Source organism: Moschus berezovskii, chromosome 11 (assembly GCF_049115385.1).
Source record: "Moschus berezovskii isolate FMDL1 chromosome 11, NW_MosBer_1.0, whole genome shotgun sequence".
Taxonomy (NCBI): Eukaryota; Metazoa; Chordata; class Mammalia; order Artiodactyla; family Moschidae; genus Moschus; species Moschus berezovskii.
The window spans coordinates 45,958,506-45,975,276 of NC_142470.1; the positions used below are offsets into that span (position 1 = coordinate 45,958,506).

A 16,771-nucleotide genomic window follows, 5' to 3' on the forward strand; every position below is an offset into this window, starting at 1 on the left:
AAAACTCAGCAATGGCCACAGGACTGGAAAAAGTCAGTCTTCATTCCAATCCCAAAGAAAGGGAATGCCAAAGAATGCTCAAACTACCGCACAACTGCACTCATCTCACACTAGTAAAGTCATGCTCAAAATTCTCCAAGCCAGGCTTCAGCAATATGTGAATCGTGAACTTCCAGATGTTCAAGCAGGTTTTAGAAAAGGCAGAGGAACCAGAGATCAAATGGCCAACATCCGCTGGATCATGAAGAAAGCAAGAGAGTTCCAGAAAAACATCTATTTCTGCTTCATTGACTATGCCAAAGCCTTTGACTGTGTGGATAACAATAAACTGTGGAACATTCTGAAAGACATGGGAATACCAGACCACCTGACCGGCTTCTTGAGAAACCTGTATGCAGGTCAGGAAGCAACAGTTAGAACTGGATATGGAACAACAGACTGGTTCCAAATAGGAAAAGTAGTACATCAAGGTTGTATGTTGTCATCCTGTTTATTTAACTTCTATGCAGAGTACATCATGAGGAACGCTGGGCTGGAAGAAGCACAAGCTGCAATCAAGATTGCCGGGAGAAATATCAATAACCTCAGACATGCAGATGACACCACCCTTATGGCAGAAAGTGAAGAGGAACTCAAAAGCCTCTTGATGAAAGTGAAAGAGGAGAGTAAAAAGGTTGGCTTAAGCTCAACATTCAGAAAACGAAGATCATGGCATCTGGTCCCATCACTTCATGGGAAATAGATGGAAAAACAGTGGAAACAGTGTCAGACTTTATTTTTTTGGGCTCCAAAATCACTGCAGATGCTGATTGCAGCCATGAAATTAAAAGACGCTTACTCCTTGGAAGGAAAGTTATGACCAGCCTAGATAGCATATTAAAAAGCAGAGACATTACTTTGCGAACAAAGGTCCGTCTAGTCAAGGCTATGGTTTTTCCTGTGGTCATGTATGGATGTGAGAGTTGGACTGTGAAGAAAGCTGATCGCCGAAGAATTGATGCTTTTGAACTGTGGTGCTGGAGAAGACTCTTGAGAGTCCCTTGGACTGCAAGGAGATCCAACCAGTCCATTCTAAAGGAGATCAATCGTGGGTGTTCATTGGAAGGACTGATGCTAAAGCTGAAACTCCAATACTTTGGCCACCTCATGCGACGAGTTGACTCACTGGAAAAGAGTTTGATGCTAGGAGGGATTGGGGGTAGGAGGAGACGGGGACGACAGAGAATGAGATGGCTGGATGGCATCACCGACTCGATGGACATGAGTTTGAGTGAACTCCGGGAGTTGGTGATGGACAGGGAGGCCTGGCGTGCTGTGGTTCATGGGGTCGCAAAGAGTGGGACAGGACTAAGTGACTGAACTGAACTGAAATAGCAGGGAGGGAACACAGCTCCACCCATCAACAGAAAATTGGATTAAAGATGTACTGAGCATGGCCCCGCCCATCAGAACAAGACCCAGTTTCCCCCTCAGTCAGTCTCTCCCTCAGGAAGCTTCCTTAAGCCTCTTATCCTTCTCCATCAGAGGGGAGAGAGATTGTAAACAATCACAGAAAACTAACCAATTTGATCACATGGACCACAGCCTTGTCTAACTCAATGAAACTATGAGCCATGCCGTGCAGTGCCACCCAAGACAGATGGGTCATGGTGGAGAGTTCTGACAAAATGTGGTCCACTGGAGAAAGGAATGGTAAACCACTTCAGTATTCTTGCCTTGAGTACCCCCATGAACAGTATGAAAAGGCAAAAAGATAGGACATGAAAGATGAACTCCCAAGATTGGTAGGTGCCCAATATGCTACTGGAGATCAGTAGAGAAATAACTCCAGAAAGAATGAAGAGATGGAGCCAAAGGAAAAACAGCACCCCGTTGTGGATGTGACTGGTGATAGAAGCAAAATCCAATGCTGTAAAGAGCAATATTGCAAAGGAACCTGGAATGTTAGATCCATGAATCAAGGCAAATTGGAAGTGGCCAAACAGGAGATGCCATGAGTGAATGTCGACATTTAGGAATCATCAAACTAAAATGGACTGGAATGGGTGAAATTGACTCAGATGACCATTTTATCTACTACTGTGGGCAAGAATGACTTAGAAGAAATGGAGTAGCCATCATAGTCAACAAAAGAGTCCAAAATGTAGTACTTGGATGCAATCTCAAAAATGACAGAATGATCTCTGTTTGTTCCCAAGGCAAACCATTCAATATCATGGTAATCCAAGTCTATGCCCCAACCAATAATGCTGAAGAAGCTGAACAGTTCTGTGAAGACCTACAAGACCTTTTAGAACTAACACCCAATAAAGATGTCCTTTTCATTATAGGGGACTGGAATACAAAAGTAGGAAGTCAAGAGACACCTGGATTAACAGGCAAATTTGGCCTTGGAGTACAGAATACAGTACATACTCTTATGCAAATGCTTTTTCACTCAGCATGATCGTTTTAAGATATATCCATGTTGCTGAACACATCAATAGTTCATTTTTATTGCTGAATAGTATTCCATTCACAAATATAATATGGTTCAGCCATATTGTTGTTGATGTACATCCACCTGAGTTTCCAGTTTGAGGCTCTTATGAATAAAATATTATGAACATTTTTGTGCTAGTCTTTTTTGGAAAACATGTTTTAATTTCTTTTGGATAAACATTCCACTCCACAAGGAGTGGAATACTTGGTCAGAGGGTACATTTTTATAGTATTTATTAATGTTGTTAATGTTTATTATTATAAACATATGCCCTAGGTATATCTGTAGTGCTTATAAGAAACTTCATTAGTGACCTTACCATTATATTCTTCATGAACAATGGATGAGGATTCCAGTAAGTGCACACAAAGTGAAAATTTATTGCCAGTCTTTTAAATTTTAACCACTTGGGGAATGTGGAGCTGTATTTCATGACAATTTTAATTTGCTTTCCCATGATGACAAGTGACACTAACAAGATTTTCTTATGCTTACTGGCCAATGACGTATCTTTCTTTGTGAACCACAGGTTCAAATCCTTGTCCATTACCACACATACACACACAAATAAAGGGTTGTCATTTTATTATTGAGTTAGAGGACATTAAAATAACCTATTCTAGATACAAGTCAGATAGATGCATTTTGAGTAGTTTCTTCTAGTCTGTAACTTGCCCATACATTTTCTTATTGCCCTATTTCAATAGCATGCATCTTAAATTTTGACGAAGTCAATTCATCAAATTTTTCTTTCGTGGTTGTTACTTTCTGTGTCTTGTGTAACGTAAGAACCTTCTGTCCACTCTCAGGCCACACATACAGTCTTTTTTTTTCAGAGGCTTTATAGTTTTAGCTTTTACATTTAAGTCCATGATCTACCTTGAATTAATGTTTGTGTATATGTGGGGATTGAGACTCATTATTTCCATACAGATATCTAGGTGTTTCAGCATAATTTGTTGAAAATCTTTTCCTTTCTTTACTGACTGTCCTGCACCTTTGCTAAAAATTAATTCACCAAAGACGTTTCTATTTTAGGACTTCATGTTTTGTTCCACTCATCTGTCTTTCCTATGCTAATACCATACTATCTTAATGATCACAGCTTTACAGTAAATCTTGATGTCAGACAGTATTAACAATTCTGTTCCTTTTCAATATTGTTTGGGCTATTCAGTTCCTTTATAAATCCAATTGTATTTCAGAATCAGCTATCAATGTCTACGTTTTAAAAAGCTTGCTAGGGGACTTCCTGATGGTCCAGTGGTTAAAAATCCACCTTCCAATGCAGGGAACCTGTGTTCAATCTCTGATTAGGGAACTATGATCCCACATGCCGCAGGGCAACTAAGCCAGCACACCACAACTATGCCAGCATGCCGCAATTACTGAGCCGTCACGCTTGAGAGCCTGTGTGCCAGAACTAGAGTCCACACTCCAGAAGTACTAAAGCCCATGCTCTAGAGCCTGTGCTCTGCAACAAGAGAAGCCCATGCACCACAATGAAACCAGCACAGTCAGAAAAAAAAAGCCTGCTAGGATTATGAATGGCATTGAGTTGAATATAGATTTATTTGGGGAGAAGATAACATCTTTACAATATTGAGTTCTCTAATCTATGAACACAGAATCTCTATTTAATAAGATCTTCTTTAATTACCTTCAGTAATGTATTATAGCTTTCAGGGTAGAGGTTTTTCTACATCTTTTGCTAAATTCATTTTGAAGAAGGCTACTTTCAGCCTCCTTTGTAAATGAAATTGTTTCATTAACCTTATCTTCCAAATGTTTATTGTTCATATACAAAAATATAAATTTTCTACATTGATTTTGTATCATGTGCCCTTGCTAAGGTCTTCAGTACAATAATGAATAAAAGTGGTGACAACAAACATCATGGCCTTGATCCCAATCTTTGGAGGAAAAGTGTTCAGTGTTTCATCATTATATATGATGCTAGCTCACCACAGAAGCCACTTATCAAAATGAAGAAATTCCTTTATATTAAAACTGCTGAGAAATTGGCATTGAATTTTATCAAATGTTCCTTTCTGCATCTATTGAGGTAATTATATGATTTTTCTCCTTTATTCTGTTACTATGGTTAAAGCAACCTTGCATTCCTAGGATAAATCCTTGAAGAATGCATATCGGTACTCAGAATATTAATTGTCTCTTGTCTCTTTCCTAAATAAATACTGGAGATTGTCCAACTTCTCCTTCAGAGTGCTAGATAATGTTCAGTTGTCTTTAGTACAAACCAAGCAGCATTATGGTTTAAGAGTAACACAGAAAGTAGGCTGAATTTGTAATTTCTATCTGCTGCTACTTCTACTATTCTTTCAAGTTGACACATTTGAGTTCTAAACACTGAGAAGAAATGCTCTTGCTATCTTCAGTCTCTCATCCTAGGGTCTCAAACTCCTTTAAGAAAGAGTTAGCTTGATACCTTGCAAACTTTTTAGCTCAAGAGACTAGAAATGCCCCGCCTCTCTGCTTCTACTCTATTTTCCAACCTTACAACATAAATAACAGATGCAATATTTCAGAAATTCTCATCCTTCACACAGATCTCCAAAATAGGAGATCACTTTATTGTTATTTTATAGAGTCCACAGCAATTCTATGATTTTGTTAATTTGTCTCCTAGGTTCGCGTTCGCGTTCGGTCGCTCAGTCGTGTCCGACTCTTTGCGACCCCATGGACTGTAGCCTACCAGGCTTCTCCGTCCATGGGATTCTCCAGGCAAGAATACTGGAGTGGGTTACCGTTTCCTTCTCCAGGGGATCTTCCTGACCCAGGGATCGAACCCGGGTCTCCCGCATTGGAGGCAGACGCTTTAACCTCTGAGCCACCAGGGAAGCCCTACCAGAGGGTAAATACCCAGAAGCAAAAAAAAAAACAGACAAATTAACAGATGTATTTTCTGACCAGAGCCCCAAGTTAATTCTGAGAAACCTTTTAATCTAAGAAAAAAGACCTATTTATCCCTATCGATAACCCTACCAAGTAGGACATTTAATCTCAGAGGGCTGAGTCATACCATAATCAACTCTAGATCCTCAAATATGAACTGCTATCTTCTCTACTACCATCTGTGCTGTAAGATTATGTTCCCTGAAGGTAGCCAATATGTCACTCTCTCTTCCTCCTCCTGAATTAACTTCACCAACTATAGAAAAAGGATTAACAAACACCAGGGAATATTGCTCATGGTAAAAATAAATCCTGATATATAAACTGTATCTGGATATGTGTGTCTGTGCTACTCACTCAGTCGTGCCGGACTCTTTGCAACCCCATGGACTGTAACCCACCAGGCTCCTCTATCCATGGGATTTCCCAGGCAAGAATACTGGAATGGGTTGCCATTCCCTTCTCCAGGGGATTTTCCCCACCCAGGAATCGAATCCAAGTCTCCTGCATTGTAGGCAGATTCTTTACCAGCTGAGTCACCAGGGAAGCCTTTGATTCACCCTGCATCTGGATGGGAGGACTCTAAATGAACTACATACCTAATGGAAGGCCATAGTTTGACCTTCTCTGATTGTGGATATGCATGTAATTGAGCATGTTCCTCACAGGGACCCTGGAAACTATATTTATCAAACTGTTACAAAAGCTATCAGTTATTGGGCATCATAAATATTATAAGCCCAGGTAATTCCTGTTCCTAACTATTTGGATCTTATCTCCTTGTACCCAAGTTGTCATCTGGGAGTAGAGATCAAAGAATAGCAACTGGGCTGCCATTGAAAACTCTAGTGAAAAGAGGAATGCTCTGCTGAATACTGTTTCTTGTCCAATATCCTTCTAAATGAATTTAATGCTAAGTTTGCGCTATTTGGGTCCTGTGAGTCTGAATGTCTGGTTAAACCTAACTAGAACTGCTGCCAAACTCTGTAACAATTATAAGTATACCAGGGAACTTTCAGGTGTCTCATGATGTCTGGTTTCCCCAATAATGCTCTTTGGTACACTGTTTCATTTAAATCAAATCTTCTGAGCTACATTCAGTAAGACTTTGTCACTTAATGTCTTTTTTCTCCCATTTCTGTTGGTGTATATTCAGAAATTTAACATGAATCCCAAAGATGATCAAATGAACAAATCCTCATTCAAATACTGTGAGGTTGCCACATAGATAGAGGCACTAATTGTTTTGAAACCATATATGATTTTGAGTACCTGCTACAGTAAACTTCACATTAAAAGGCTTTGTCTGTTCAGTTCCAATGTCTATCACTCCCATTACATTTCAGTGATTTTTCCAACAGCCCAATCATGCGTACTGCACCTCTGCAGAAAACATCTATATGGGTAACTTCAATAAAAGGTTCCTACCTAACAGCCAGTACCTGCATCCAGTTAGCAGTGAATTTTATCTCAGATAGAGAAGAGGCTTTTGATCAGTCGGTATCATTTAGTCACTAAGTCATGTCCAGCTCTTTTGAAACCCCATGGACTGTAGCCTGCCAGGCTCCTCTGTCCAAGGGATTTCCCAAGCAAGAATACTGGAGTGGGTTGCCATTTCCTTCTCCAGAGGATCTTCTTGACTCAAGGATTGAACCTGCATCTCCTGCATTGCAGGCAAATTCTTTACCACTGAGCCACCAGGGAAGCCCTTGATCAGTCTAAATTAAATATATACCATGAATTTAATTTTACCTCAAGCAAAGTCTGTAATTGCAGAAGATAAACTTCATCAATTACTAATGATTTACAGCTATACTCCATAAGAGCACAGGCTAAATGAAGAGGCCCTAGGTATCAATCTAAGATATACTCAAAATAATTCTAACAGTCTGTTTAAGAAGTTTGTAGCTCATATATATATTCAAATAAATATGAAGAAATAATATGCCCATATAATTTAACTGGAAATAATACACTCATATAATTTTACTGGTATAATGTGATTGTATTTTATGCATTCATATTATAACATAAAGATATACTTAATATAGGGAAATTTGTAAGTAACAATTCCTTCCTCTATAAAAATTGTATCAACAATTTTTAAAGCAACAAGGAAGAATGAATGTAAGCTCTGTTATTGCCATTTTATCTGGTAAACAAAAATACCCACCATCCTTTATTTGTACCATATTTACACAATACATTCACTTTGGTTACTTTTAAGTTATTATTCACACATTACTAATGTTCAATTGTAATATTTTTTTTATTATCTTAAAAAATATTTTACTCAAACATTTTTAGAGTGGCAGTGCTGGTGCTAAAAACAAACAAACAAACAAAAACTTCTGAGAGCTAACTCTGGAATGAAATTTACACATGCTAAAAAAATATAACTAAGGAAGTCAAAACAAGCTGTGTTTTTAATTTAACTGCCATAACATGCTGTGCTATTAATGTAAGCAATTGTCCTCTGCAAATATAATAGAAAATACTGAGTTAAACAGGCAAGGAAATACATTAAATGCTCTGACAGTAACAAAAAAAAAAAAATACTGAGGAAAAAAATGTTAATGTCAAAGCATAAGTATGTTACAATGATTGTGGCATTATTGACCTAAAACAAACATAATCACCCACTGTCAGTACTTACCTATGCTCCCTCAACACACAATTTATATTCATTACTTTTGTGTTATGAATTATTTACTCTTGAATTATTTAAGGTCTGAATCATGTGTCTCCTCCAGATCGCATTTCGTCCATCAAAAGGGACCATCACATCTTACATTAATATAAGACAGCATAAAGGTCAAAATGAATGGAACAAGACAATAGGTCAGAGTGACCAATGTGGGCTACAATAGAAGAGAGAAGCCCACTCATTCATTTATGACCTTTCATTTAAAATATTTTAAACTCTGAGTGTGTTCCAGACAATGTGCTAGAAGCTAGAGATGAAAAAATGATCAGAAAAGAGTCTCTATCTTGAAGGAATTGCACAAAATATGGAAAATACATACATACATAAATAATAACACAAACCAGTAGCATTCCAAAGAAATTCTGGATCATCAAAAATAACTTCTATTAGAGTCAGAGAATTTTAGGTTATCCCCAGAAGTTACTTTTGCAGTAGAGATCTTAGAAATTAAAGTATATACGTTTAAGTGATAAAGGTTGCTATGGTATGAATGTTTGTGTCTCTCAAAAGTCATAAAATGAAATCCTAATTTACAATGTGATAGTATTAGGAGGTGGGGCATTTGGGAGGTGACTAGGTTATGAGGCTGGATGAGATTAATACTCTTATAAAAGAGGCCCAAAAGAGCTCCCTTGCCCCCATCCACTATGTAAAGAATACAATGAAAAGTCTGTGACCCAGAAGATGGTCCTTACCCAACTATGTTGACACACTGATCTCAAACTTCCAGTCTCCAAAACAGTGAGAAACAAATTTCTGTTGTTTATAAACTACCCAATCTTTGATATTTTGTTATAGCAGCTCAACTGGACTCAGATAAGAGTTCAGCTATAAAATCTAATTACACTGAATCCTTTCACTAAACCTGTATTTTACTAAAAAATACTGTCCTTTCTTTTTTTTTAGTAGCAGTGCAGAATTTGTGACATGCTATCACCATTTTTTCCTACTGCTGGGATGAAAATATTACAACATTGATCAAAGTGGCCATAACAATGAAAATGTGTGGTATTACAGTTGCAACTAATGGTATAAATGCCTAACTGAGATTTAGCTTTAACCAAAAGCCATGTACAAAGAATAAACCATATTCTCTAATTAAAAGATTGAATTACATCCCAACTGGAATAAAAAACTCACGCTGTAAGAAAATGCATGCATTTGTAAATGGTACAGTACACAAGGGGCAGAGTGACAATTTTAATTGGAGAGGGCATAAGAGCCTTCTCAGAGGATGTGGCAAAAGAATTAAAATTTGAAGAATAGGTAGGAAGTAGTTGGAATTTGTAAGGGAAGGACATGACTTCCCTTCCTGAAGTACTTACTAGCCAAATCAAACAAAAAACTCAAAGACAGCAAAGACATGGCATTTTTTAAAGTATTATATAATTCTGCTGACATTGTAAACAAGCAAATGTCAGCATTTATTATTGAAAAAAGAAATCCTAAAATGTTACTGAAATAAAAATAATAACCAGGAGGGGTTGGAGGGAGAGATTCAAATAAACAGAAGAGGAAATCATATTGAATTTCATATCTTACAACAAGGTGAGTCAATACATTCTGCTTCACTTTTAATGTTAGTAGAGAAATACAAATTCAGTTATCCCTCTGGTTTATTTATTTCAGAGGATACTATTCCAAAATGAAAATAAAGGATGTATAACTTTCAAATTACTCTATTAGAGAACATTTAAGAATGGTAAAAATGTAAGGAGTGGGTAGAAAAAAATAAGAAGAAAATTCCCAAATAAAAGTATAAAGTAACAAATGAAATTAAGTAGGTCAGTTAGCAAGAAATACAACAAAATACTGTTTATGAAGAGAAGTATCTAACACAGACAGGATAAAAATAAAGTGATAAATACACCATATACAAAGAAAGTATGGATTACAAATATCAACATCAGGCAAAAACTTTAGACAATAGGCATTAAATGGTACAAACTGATCAAGTTATAATTCACAACAAAGGTATAAGAATAAATTTTTATGAACTAAATAATTTAGGATTGAAGTTCTCTTTTTTGATGAACTATACACAAAGCATAAGAATATAAATAAGTAAATAATATAAAGTTGGGTCTAAAAGCTACATGCTGAATCTAACAAAGAGAATATACATATAAAAAGATATTCACTCGGAGCTGGTATGCAGGGATGACCCAGAGGGAGGATAAGGGGAGGAGGGAGGTGGGAGGGGGGTTCAGGAAGGGGAACTCATGTACACCCGGGGTGGATTCATGTCAACGTATGGCAAAACCAACCAATATAATACTGTAAAATAATTAACCTCCAATAAAAATAAAAAAAGATATTCATAAAAAACTTACAAAAACAGATTATCTATCTACACTACAAAGAAAAAGATCTCAATCATATTTTTCAAAAAATTGAGATATGATAGGCTTCAGAATCTTATTCGAATTAAACTAGAAATAAACACAGCCCATGACAAAGCACATTCTTCTAAACATTCTTGGGTTAAATAAGAAATCAAAATGGCAAACATAAATTAGAAAACAATGCAGCTGACCCTTGAATAAAACAGGGTTTAGGGAACATCAACCCTCAGTACAGTGGAAAATCCATGTATAAATGATAGTTGGCCTTCTATATTCATGGTTCCTTCAAGTCCTCAGTTCCTACATATTCACCTCCACAGATCATGTAGTACTGCAGTATTTACTATTAAAAAATATCTACATTCAACAGGACCTATGCAGTTCAAATCAGTAAAGGGTCAACTGTAATTTATAAAATTTGCTCAGGACAAAATATCTATCTTTGCATACAAGTCTGACCACTTCCTTTTAACAGAAGTAAAAGTGAAGGTCACTGGAGTTGAAGGAAGTCACAGAAGTTTTTAACTAAGAAATTAAATTGCTCATCCATAGGATCAAAGGAAATTCCCCATAAAACAGCAAGAATTGAGGCATAACCAGAGTGCCCAATTAATTTGGAAAAGTCACCAAGAGGTGAATAGATGATAGAAATCAAGGGATATCAATCCAGAAATTGACAGCAATTTACTAGCTGAAAGGAATATGTATATAGTGCTTGATTTTCATTCCAATAATAAAAGTGTAACATCAGTTCCTTATAGAGAAGGAAATGGCAACCCACTCCAGTACTCTTGCCTGGAAAATTCCATGGACTGAGGAGCCTGGTAGGCTACAGTCCATGCGGTTGCAAAGAGTCGGACACGACTGAGTGACTTCACTTTTCAGTTCCTTAAGGGTGACAGCCAGATTGTTGATAAACATTTATTGACCAATTAATACAAAGAGGTTTGAACTACTAACCATCTTAGTAGTTTGATCAAACCAGCTATAAGAAATACTTGCATGGAAGCTTCTAGATAAAAGGATACATAAGATGTATACAAATTCAAAACAAAGAATGTCCATACACTTTATGTGAATAAATGAACAAGAACTAGGAGAAGGTAGTCAATGTATCTCTTCACCTTATCCTTAAGACAGATTTTTACTTAGCATTCATTCCATACAATGACAAAATAACTATGAACATATTTAGGCTACTTCATACTATATTCAGTAGTTTCAATAAAGTTTGATGCTTTCTTGACTAGCCTTGGACTTGCTAAACTCTGTTATTAACATCAGCATATAAAGTTTCCAGCAAGCTAAATGCTATATTATATTTAGGAAGTATTAGGGAAGAAAAAATACCTTGTTAGTGGAATTGATTTTTTCCTGGGAAACTACAATGAGTTTTTCTGCAAAAAAAGATAAATTTTTAGTTTAAAGCAAATAAAACCAACCAACCAGTAATTTTTGCTGCCTTTTCCTCTTGGTTCACTCGGTTCTCATCATCATCTTCATTATCTTCCTCAAAGTCATCTAGATTGCCAATGTCAGCTTGCTTCATACTCATCAAACTAGCCAAACTTTGCATGTCTTCATCCCTACATCAATGATAATACAGTTTATTAAATGACATTGCCTAAAAAAAGGTTGTTTCTTAAGAAAATAATATTAATATATTTATTCTCTCTAAATGTTAACAAGACTTTTTAAACAGTTAAACAAAACTACTGAATAATCTAAACATTCATTAATTTTTAAATTGAACATTTAATTAATAGAAAGTAAATGATTAACTGGTTACATTCTGTGCTACATAGCTAAAATTTTCTTCATGGAATTAAAGTATGGTTTTCCGATCATGAAGTTTGGAAACAAAATCTTGTTTCATAAAATATCAGGACAGTTTGCAAAGCAGATGAGATCTGGACTTTAAAAATATTCAAACTTGCAGAAGTAATTAGAATAGAAATTCTTAATCTAAAGTCCAAGAATGCTTTTGCTTTTGTGGGAAGCAGTAAAAAGAAGTGGTAAACCCTGTAAATTATATTTAAATCTTGTTTAAATGTGTATTTTTCTCAAAGGAGTTTAAACTTGCCAAAAGTTAAGAAACTACAGTAATTGAAAAAGCACTTGAAAGCCTAGTCTTTGTAAGAATTACATAATGGAAAATGGGTTAAATTTCCAGCTTGGGTTAATTAAAGACCATACATTTGATAAAACGTAAAAATGACTTTTATCTTAAAGTATTTTAAATACAAACTTATATAGTGTACTACTCAATGTTAACTAAAGTAAGTTTTCTTGATTATTTTCACCTTAAATTTCAAAGAAATTACAGTGAATGAAACATATTTCTAACATGATATGTACTAACTAAATTTCAATCTGGTATTTTTCCACCAAATCCAGAAAGCTGAATTAAAACATTATTTCTCATTTTACCACAATAAAAACAAAACAAAAGACACTTTTCTTTTGTAAAGTATGCTTGTTAACATTCACTTATCTTCTAAACATGATATGACTTTCCAGACTAAACTGTTTTTTTTAATTCTTCAATATAAGCTTAGAGTTAACAAAATAATTTCCCGTTTTCAAGACAAATTTAGTGACACAAAGTCTGTATGGGCAAAAACAGTTGTATTACTTTATGCGAATGCCTTACAAACTGCTTTCCTATCACTAAGAGATAATTTCAATATATAACAGTGTTATTAAAATGTTAACTTGATTAATTTTATCTCCTATGTTTTTGCCCTGAACATTTTCTTTGAGAAAGGTGAGCAGGCAACCAATGAGGAGATAGAGAGGTGGTTTAGGGTGTTCTGAGAACATACTTCACTCAAACTGATATTTAGTTTGACTGAATTTCCTCTCACCCAAATTGCCATGAATGGTGCTAAATCACTTACTGCTTCTGCCTAGTGGAAAGAAGTCCACCTTCAAAGAATCTTCTCTGATTATGTCTCTCTCCTTTCTCTGCTTCCTTTCTTTTCATTTTGGCTTGAACTTCAGGGTAAGGCCTTATTTTTAACTTTTCAATATTTAAATCTATAATTTAAAGTCCTGAGATGAAAGACGTAATTGCTTCCTGCACTGTCCCTCTACCTCACTCCCACAGAAGCCAACTTTGCAGAGAAGAGGCTTATTGTTATCTACCAAGTCACTTGTAGATGAGTGCCAAACATCTCGTTTTGACTGACACACAGAATCCAGTCTAATCAGTCAAATAGACATGGCCAATTATAGTAACCACTTTCCACTAGGTCAAACACATTCAGAAGTGTGATGCAGATTAGAATGAAATGCTCATTCTTCCTATCACCATTTAAGTCTTAGGCACAGAATTTCTGTTTTCCTCTCAGTACTCCACGTACGTACTAACCCGTTCACCCAAAACATACACTTACTGTTGCCTTGACTGTATGGAACAACTAAGAGAAATGTTACTATTTTTTTCCCCTGCTCTAGGTATGTTCACCTCATTCTAACCAGTTAGAATTTCATTCTTTCAGGAGACTACAACTGGGTATTGGAACTATCTTTGTGCAATGCTATGCACTGCTTAAGAAGTGATATTTGCAAAAGATAACGGTTATAGCAAACTGGTTATCTAAACTGTATTGTACCTTTCCTGTACAATTTTTGAAAGGCTGATCCAAAGAACATGAATTGGCAAAAGTTCCTTTAGTTTTTTCATTCTTCTTATACTAAACTTTTCATTTTGGGTTCCCCTCATGCCTCAGCCACATCACACATCTCTACTAAATGAACTATGTACTTCAGAGTACAACTACTTACACTGAAGACACTGAAATATAAAACCTATGATAACCTATAATACACATTTAAAATTTTTTTAAATTGCTAAAGTCATTTTTATATTACTGTTCATTCTCTAGCATCAAAAGAGACTATAAATAACAAGAAGTACATCGAATTCAGCTTCTGAAACAAAGAATGGCAAGAATGATTGGTATGTGGTAGGATGTTCCCAACTGTTTACTGAGACAAAAGCTATTTACCTACAATGTTTTCTTTAAAACAAACAAACATACATACTTTGAAGCAGCTTATCTGACAAAAGAAACTCACGTAGCTTTTCCTTCCCGAAGGAAAATGCAAGATAATGAAAACTGAAGAGTGGCAGATACAACTTTTTTAGACAATGGCCTGAATTTTAATTTGACATCAGTCTGCGTTGGCATTGGGCTTGCATACTGTTTCATGTTGATGCTGGTGGTGGCAAGAGCTTTTCTTCGACCAGAAGGGGATTCCTGGAAGATAAAATTCATTACGTAATTTGGAGTTATTTACTTTATAGCCAAGTATCTTCAAATGTTATTCTAATAATTTGACTAAACAGCTGTTTAGACTTCCTTCTCCAATGAATTCCTACAACATAATACTGAAATAAAACTGTACTAAGGTTATATCACAACTTTCATATCTTTTTAAAAAAAATACTTATTTTAATTGGAAGCTAATTTCAATATTTTGGTGGTGTTTGCCATATATCAACATGAATAAACCACGGGTATATATGTGTGTGTAAGGCAGAGAAAAATTGTAGATAGCTGGCTCAGAGAAATAAGGGAAGACCAGAAAAACCTTCGGAGACTGCAATGGCACCCCACTCCAGTATTCTTGCCTGGAAAATCTCATGGACAGAGGAGCCTGGCAAGCTACAGTCCACAGGGTTGCACAGAGTTAGACACAACTTAAGCAACTGAGCACGCATGCAAGGTTTCCTTAAAGAAAGGTTCTAGCACAAAGCTAGGTATCAAAAGCATTAATACTCAACAACTGTTTTCCCTCCGTTGATTATATTTAATGTAACCAAATGATATTTCTTCTTTTTGAACCTTCAAATTTCTTAAAGAACCCCAGCCTCAGTGGCATTTCTACCTCGTTTTTTTCTACAGTCTCTGAATTCTATATCTGTCATGTACTTTGAGGCTTAATTCTTCCCAGGATCTTTTCTGCTCACTCCAATCTAAAGTTCTCTCTTCTCTCCCTAAGATGACATAAATCAAATTAGAGCTGGTTTCTCTGTATGTCTGTGGTGGACACTTGTGCTTAATGACCCCAGTAAGATCGCAACTCTTCTCCACACAGCTATTGTCAATTTACTAAAACTGGAACACAAAATGAAATCTATTTGCTATTAAAGATGCTTAACATTCCATTAATAAACTATCTCATTCCAAAATTATTCTTTATAGCATAACAGCCTAGGAAAATAATGAAAATAGAACAACAACATAATGATTGGGCATTAACTATGTTTAAGACATGGTGTCAATTCTGGAGAGATACAAAAATGAATAAGACATAATCTTTGACTATGCGTTCTAATGGTAAGGAGAAATCTTAGACATAGAGTAATTAATAAATAATGTAAACCAGAAGTCATACCAGCAATCCTTGGGCTTTACTAGTCTAAGAGTTCAGACCTAAAATAAGACCTAATTTCTAAGCTGTGAGACTTTGAGTAAGTCAGTAAACTTGAGGCATGGTAATTTTCCCTGTAAAATAAGGAGACCGAACAAAAATCCATTCAAGTTCTATAATGGCTTTCTACAAAATTACTAAATTTTCCAACCAAGGCAAGGAGAAACTATCATTAACTTCTGAATTATTATTCAATAAATCTTTATTTGCCCTATGATTGACAAACTTGCCTAAAATAAAGATATACTAATTTAATCAAAATATTAAAATAGCTTTTTAAAAAAATTTGACATTTCTACCAGCAGAACAAGTAAAAATGTAATGTAACATCCCTAAAGAATACCTTGTTTTAAAAAGTGGTCTTATCTGTCAGATTATGCACAGCAATATTACACGGAACTATTAGTGCATGTAGATACCTCATGAATGAATTTTAAAAATGCATCAAGCACTTGAGAAGGATTTCAGACCTCTCAGAAGAAACACTTAAGAATATGCAAATACTTCAACTGAATCAAACTGAACAGATGTGACTGTCCCAAACAATACAAATGTTCTTTCCCTGGTCGCTACTGTCAATCAAAGAATAAGATTAAGGTCCAAGGTTGTGACAATGTGCAAAATGAAAAACTATGATCTGAGAGTATCAATTTATTACACTGATATGAACAATAATCTCTCATTGTACCTTTAGAATAGCTAACAACTACTACACAAAATATAGGATTTAAAGCCTCTGTTTTGAAAGCATGACATACAAATTGCTACACATTATTTTCATATTTGTTAAACAAATGTATTTCACAAAATATGACATTGATCCCTTAAAAGTAATTATTTAATTTTATAACCAAATAATCAAACTATAAAAATTAAGAT

The 16,771-nt window shown here is 35.6% G+C and overlaps 1 protein-coding gene across 12 annotated transcripts in view; it reads right to left on the reverse strand.

Annotated features, from left to right (window-relative positions):
* The window catches only part of EHBP1 (EH domain binding protein 1), a 385,114-nt gene that overhangs the window by 199,973 nt on the left and 168,370 nt on the right, over positions 1-16,771 (reverse strand). For all 12 annotated transcript variants that reach the window (XM_055400514.2, XM_055400518.2, XM_055400515.2 and 9 more), the window contains 2 exons: positions 14,534-14,715; positions 11,897-12,036 (listed from right to left, as the gene is read on the reverse strand). In XM_055400514.2, coding sequence (XP_055256489.1) covers positions 11,897-12,036; positions 14,534-14,715 — 322 coding nt within the window. The remainder of the gene's footprint in view (positions 1-11,896; positions 12,037-14,533; positions 14,716-16,771) is intronic.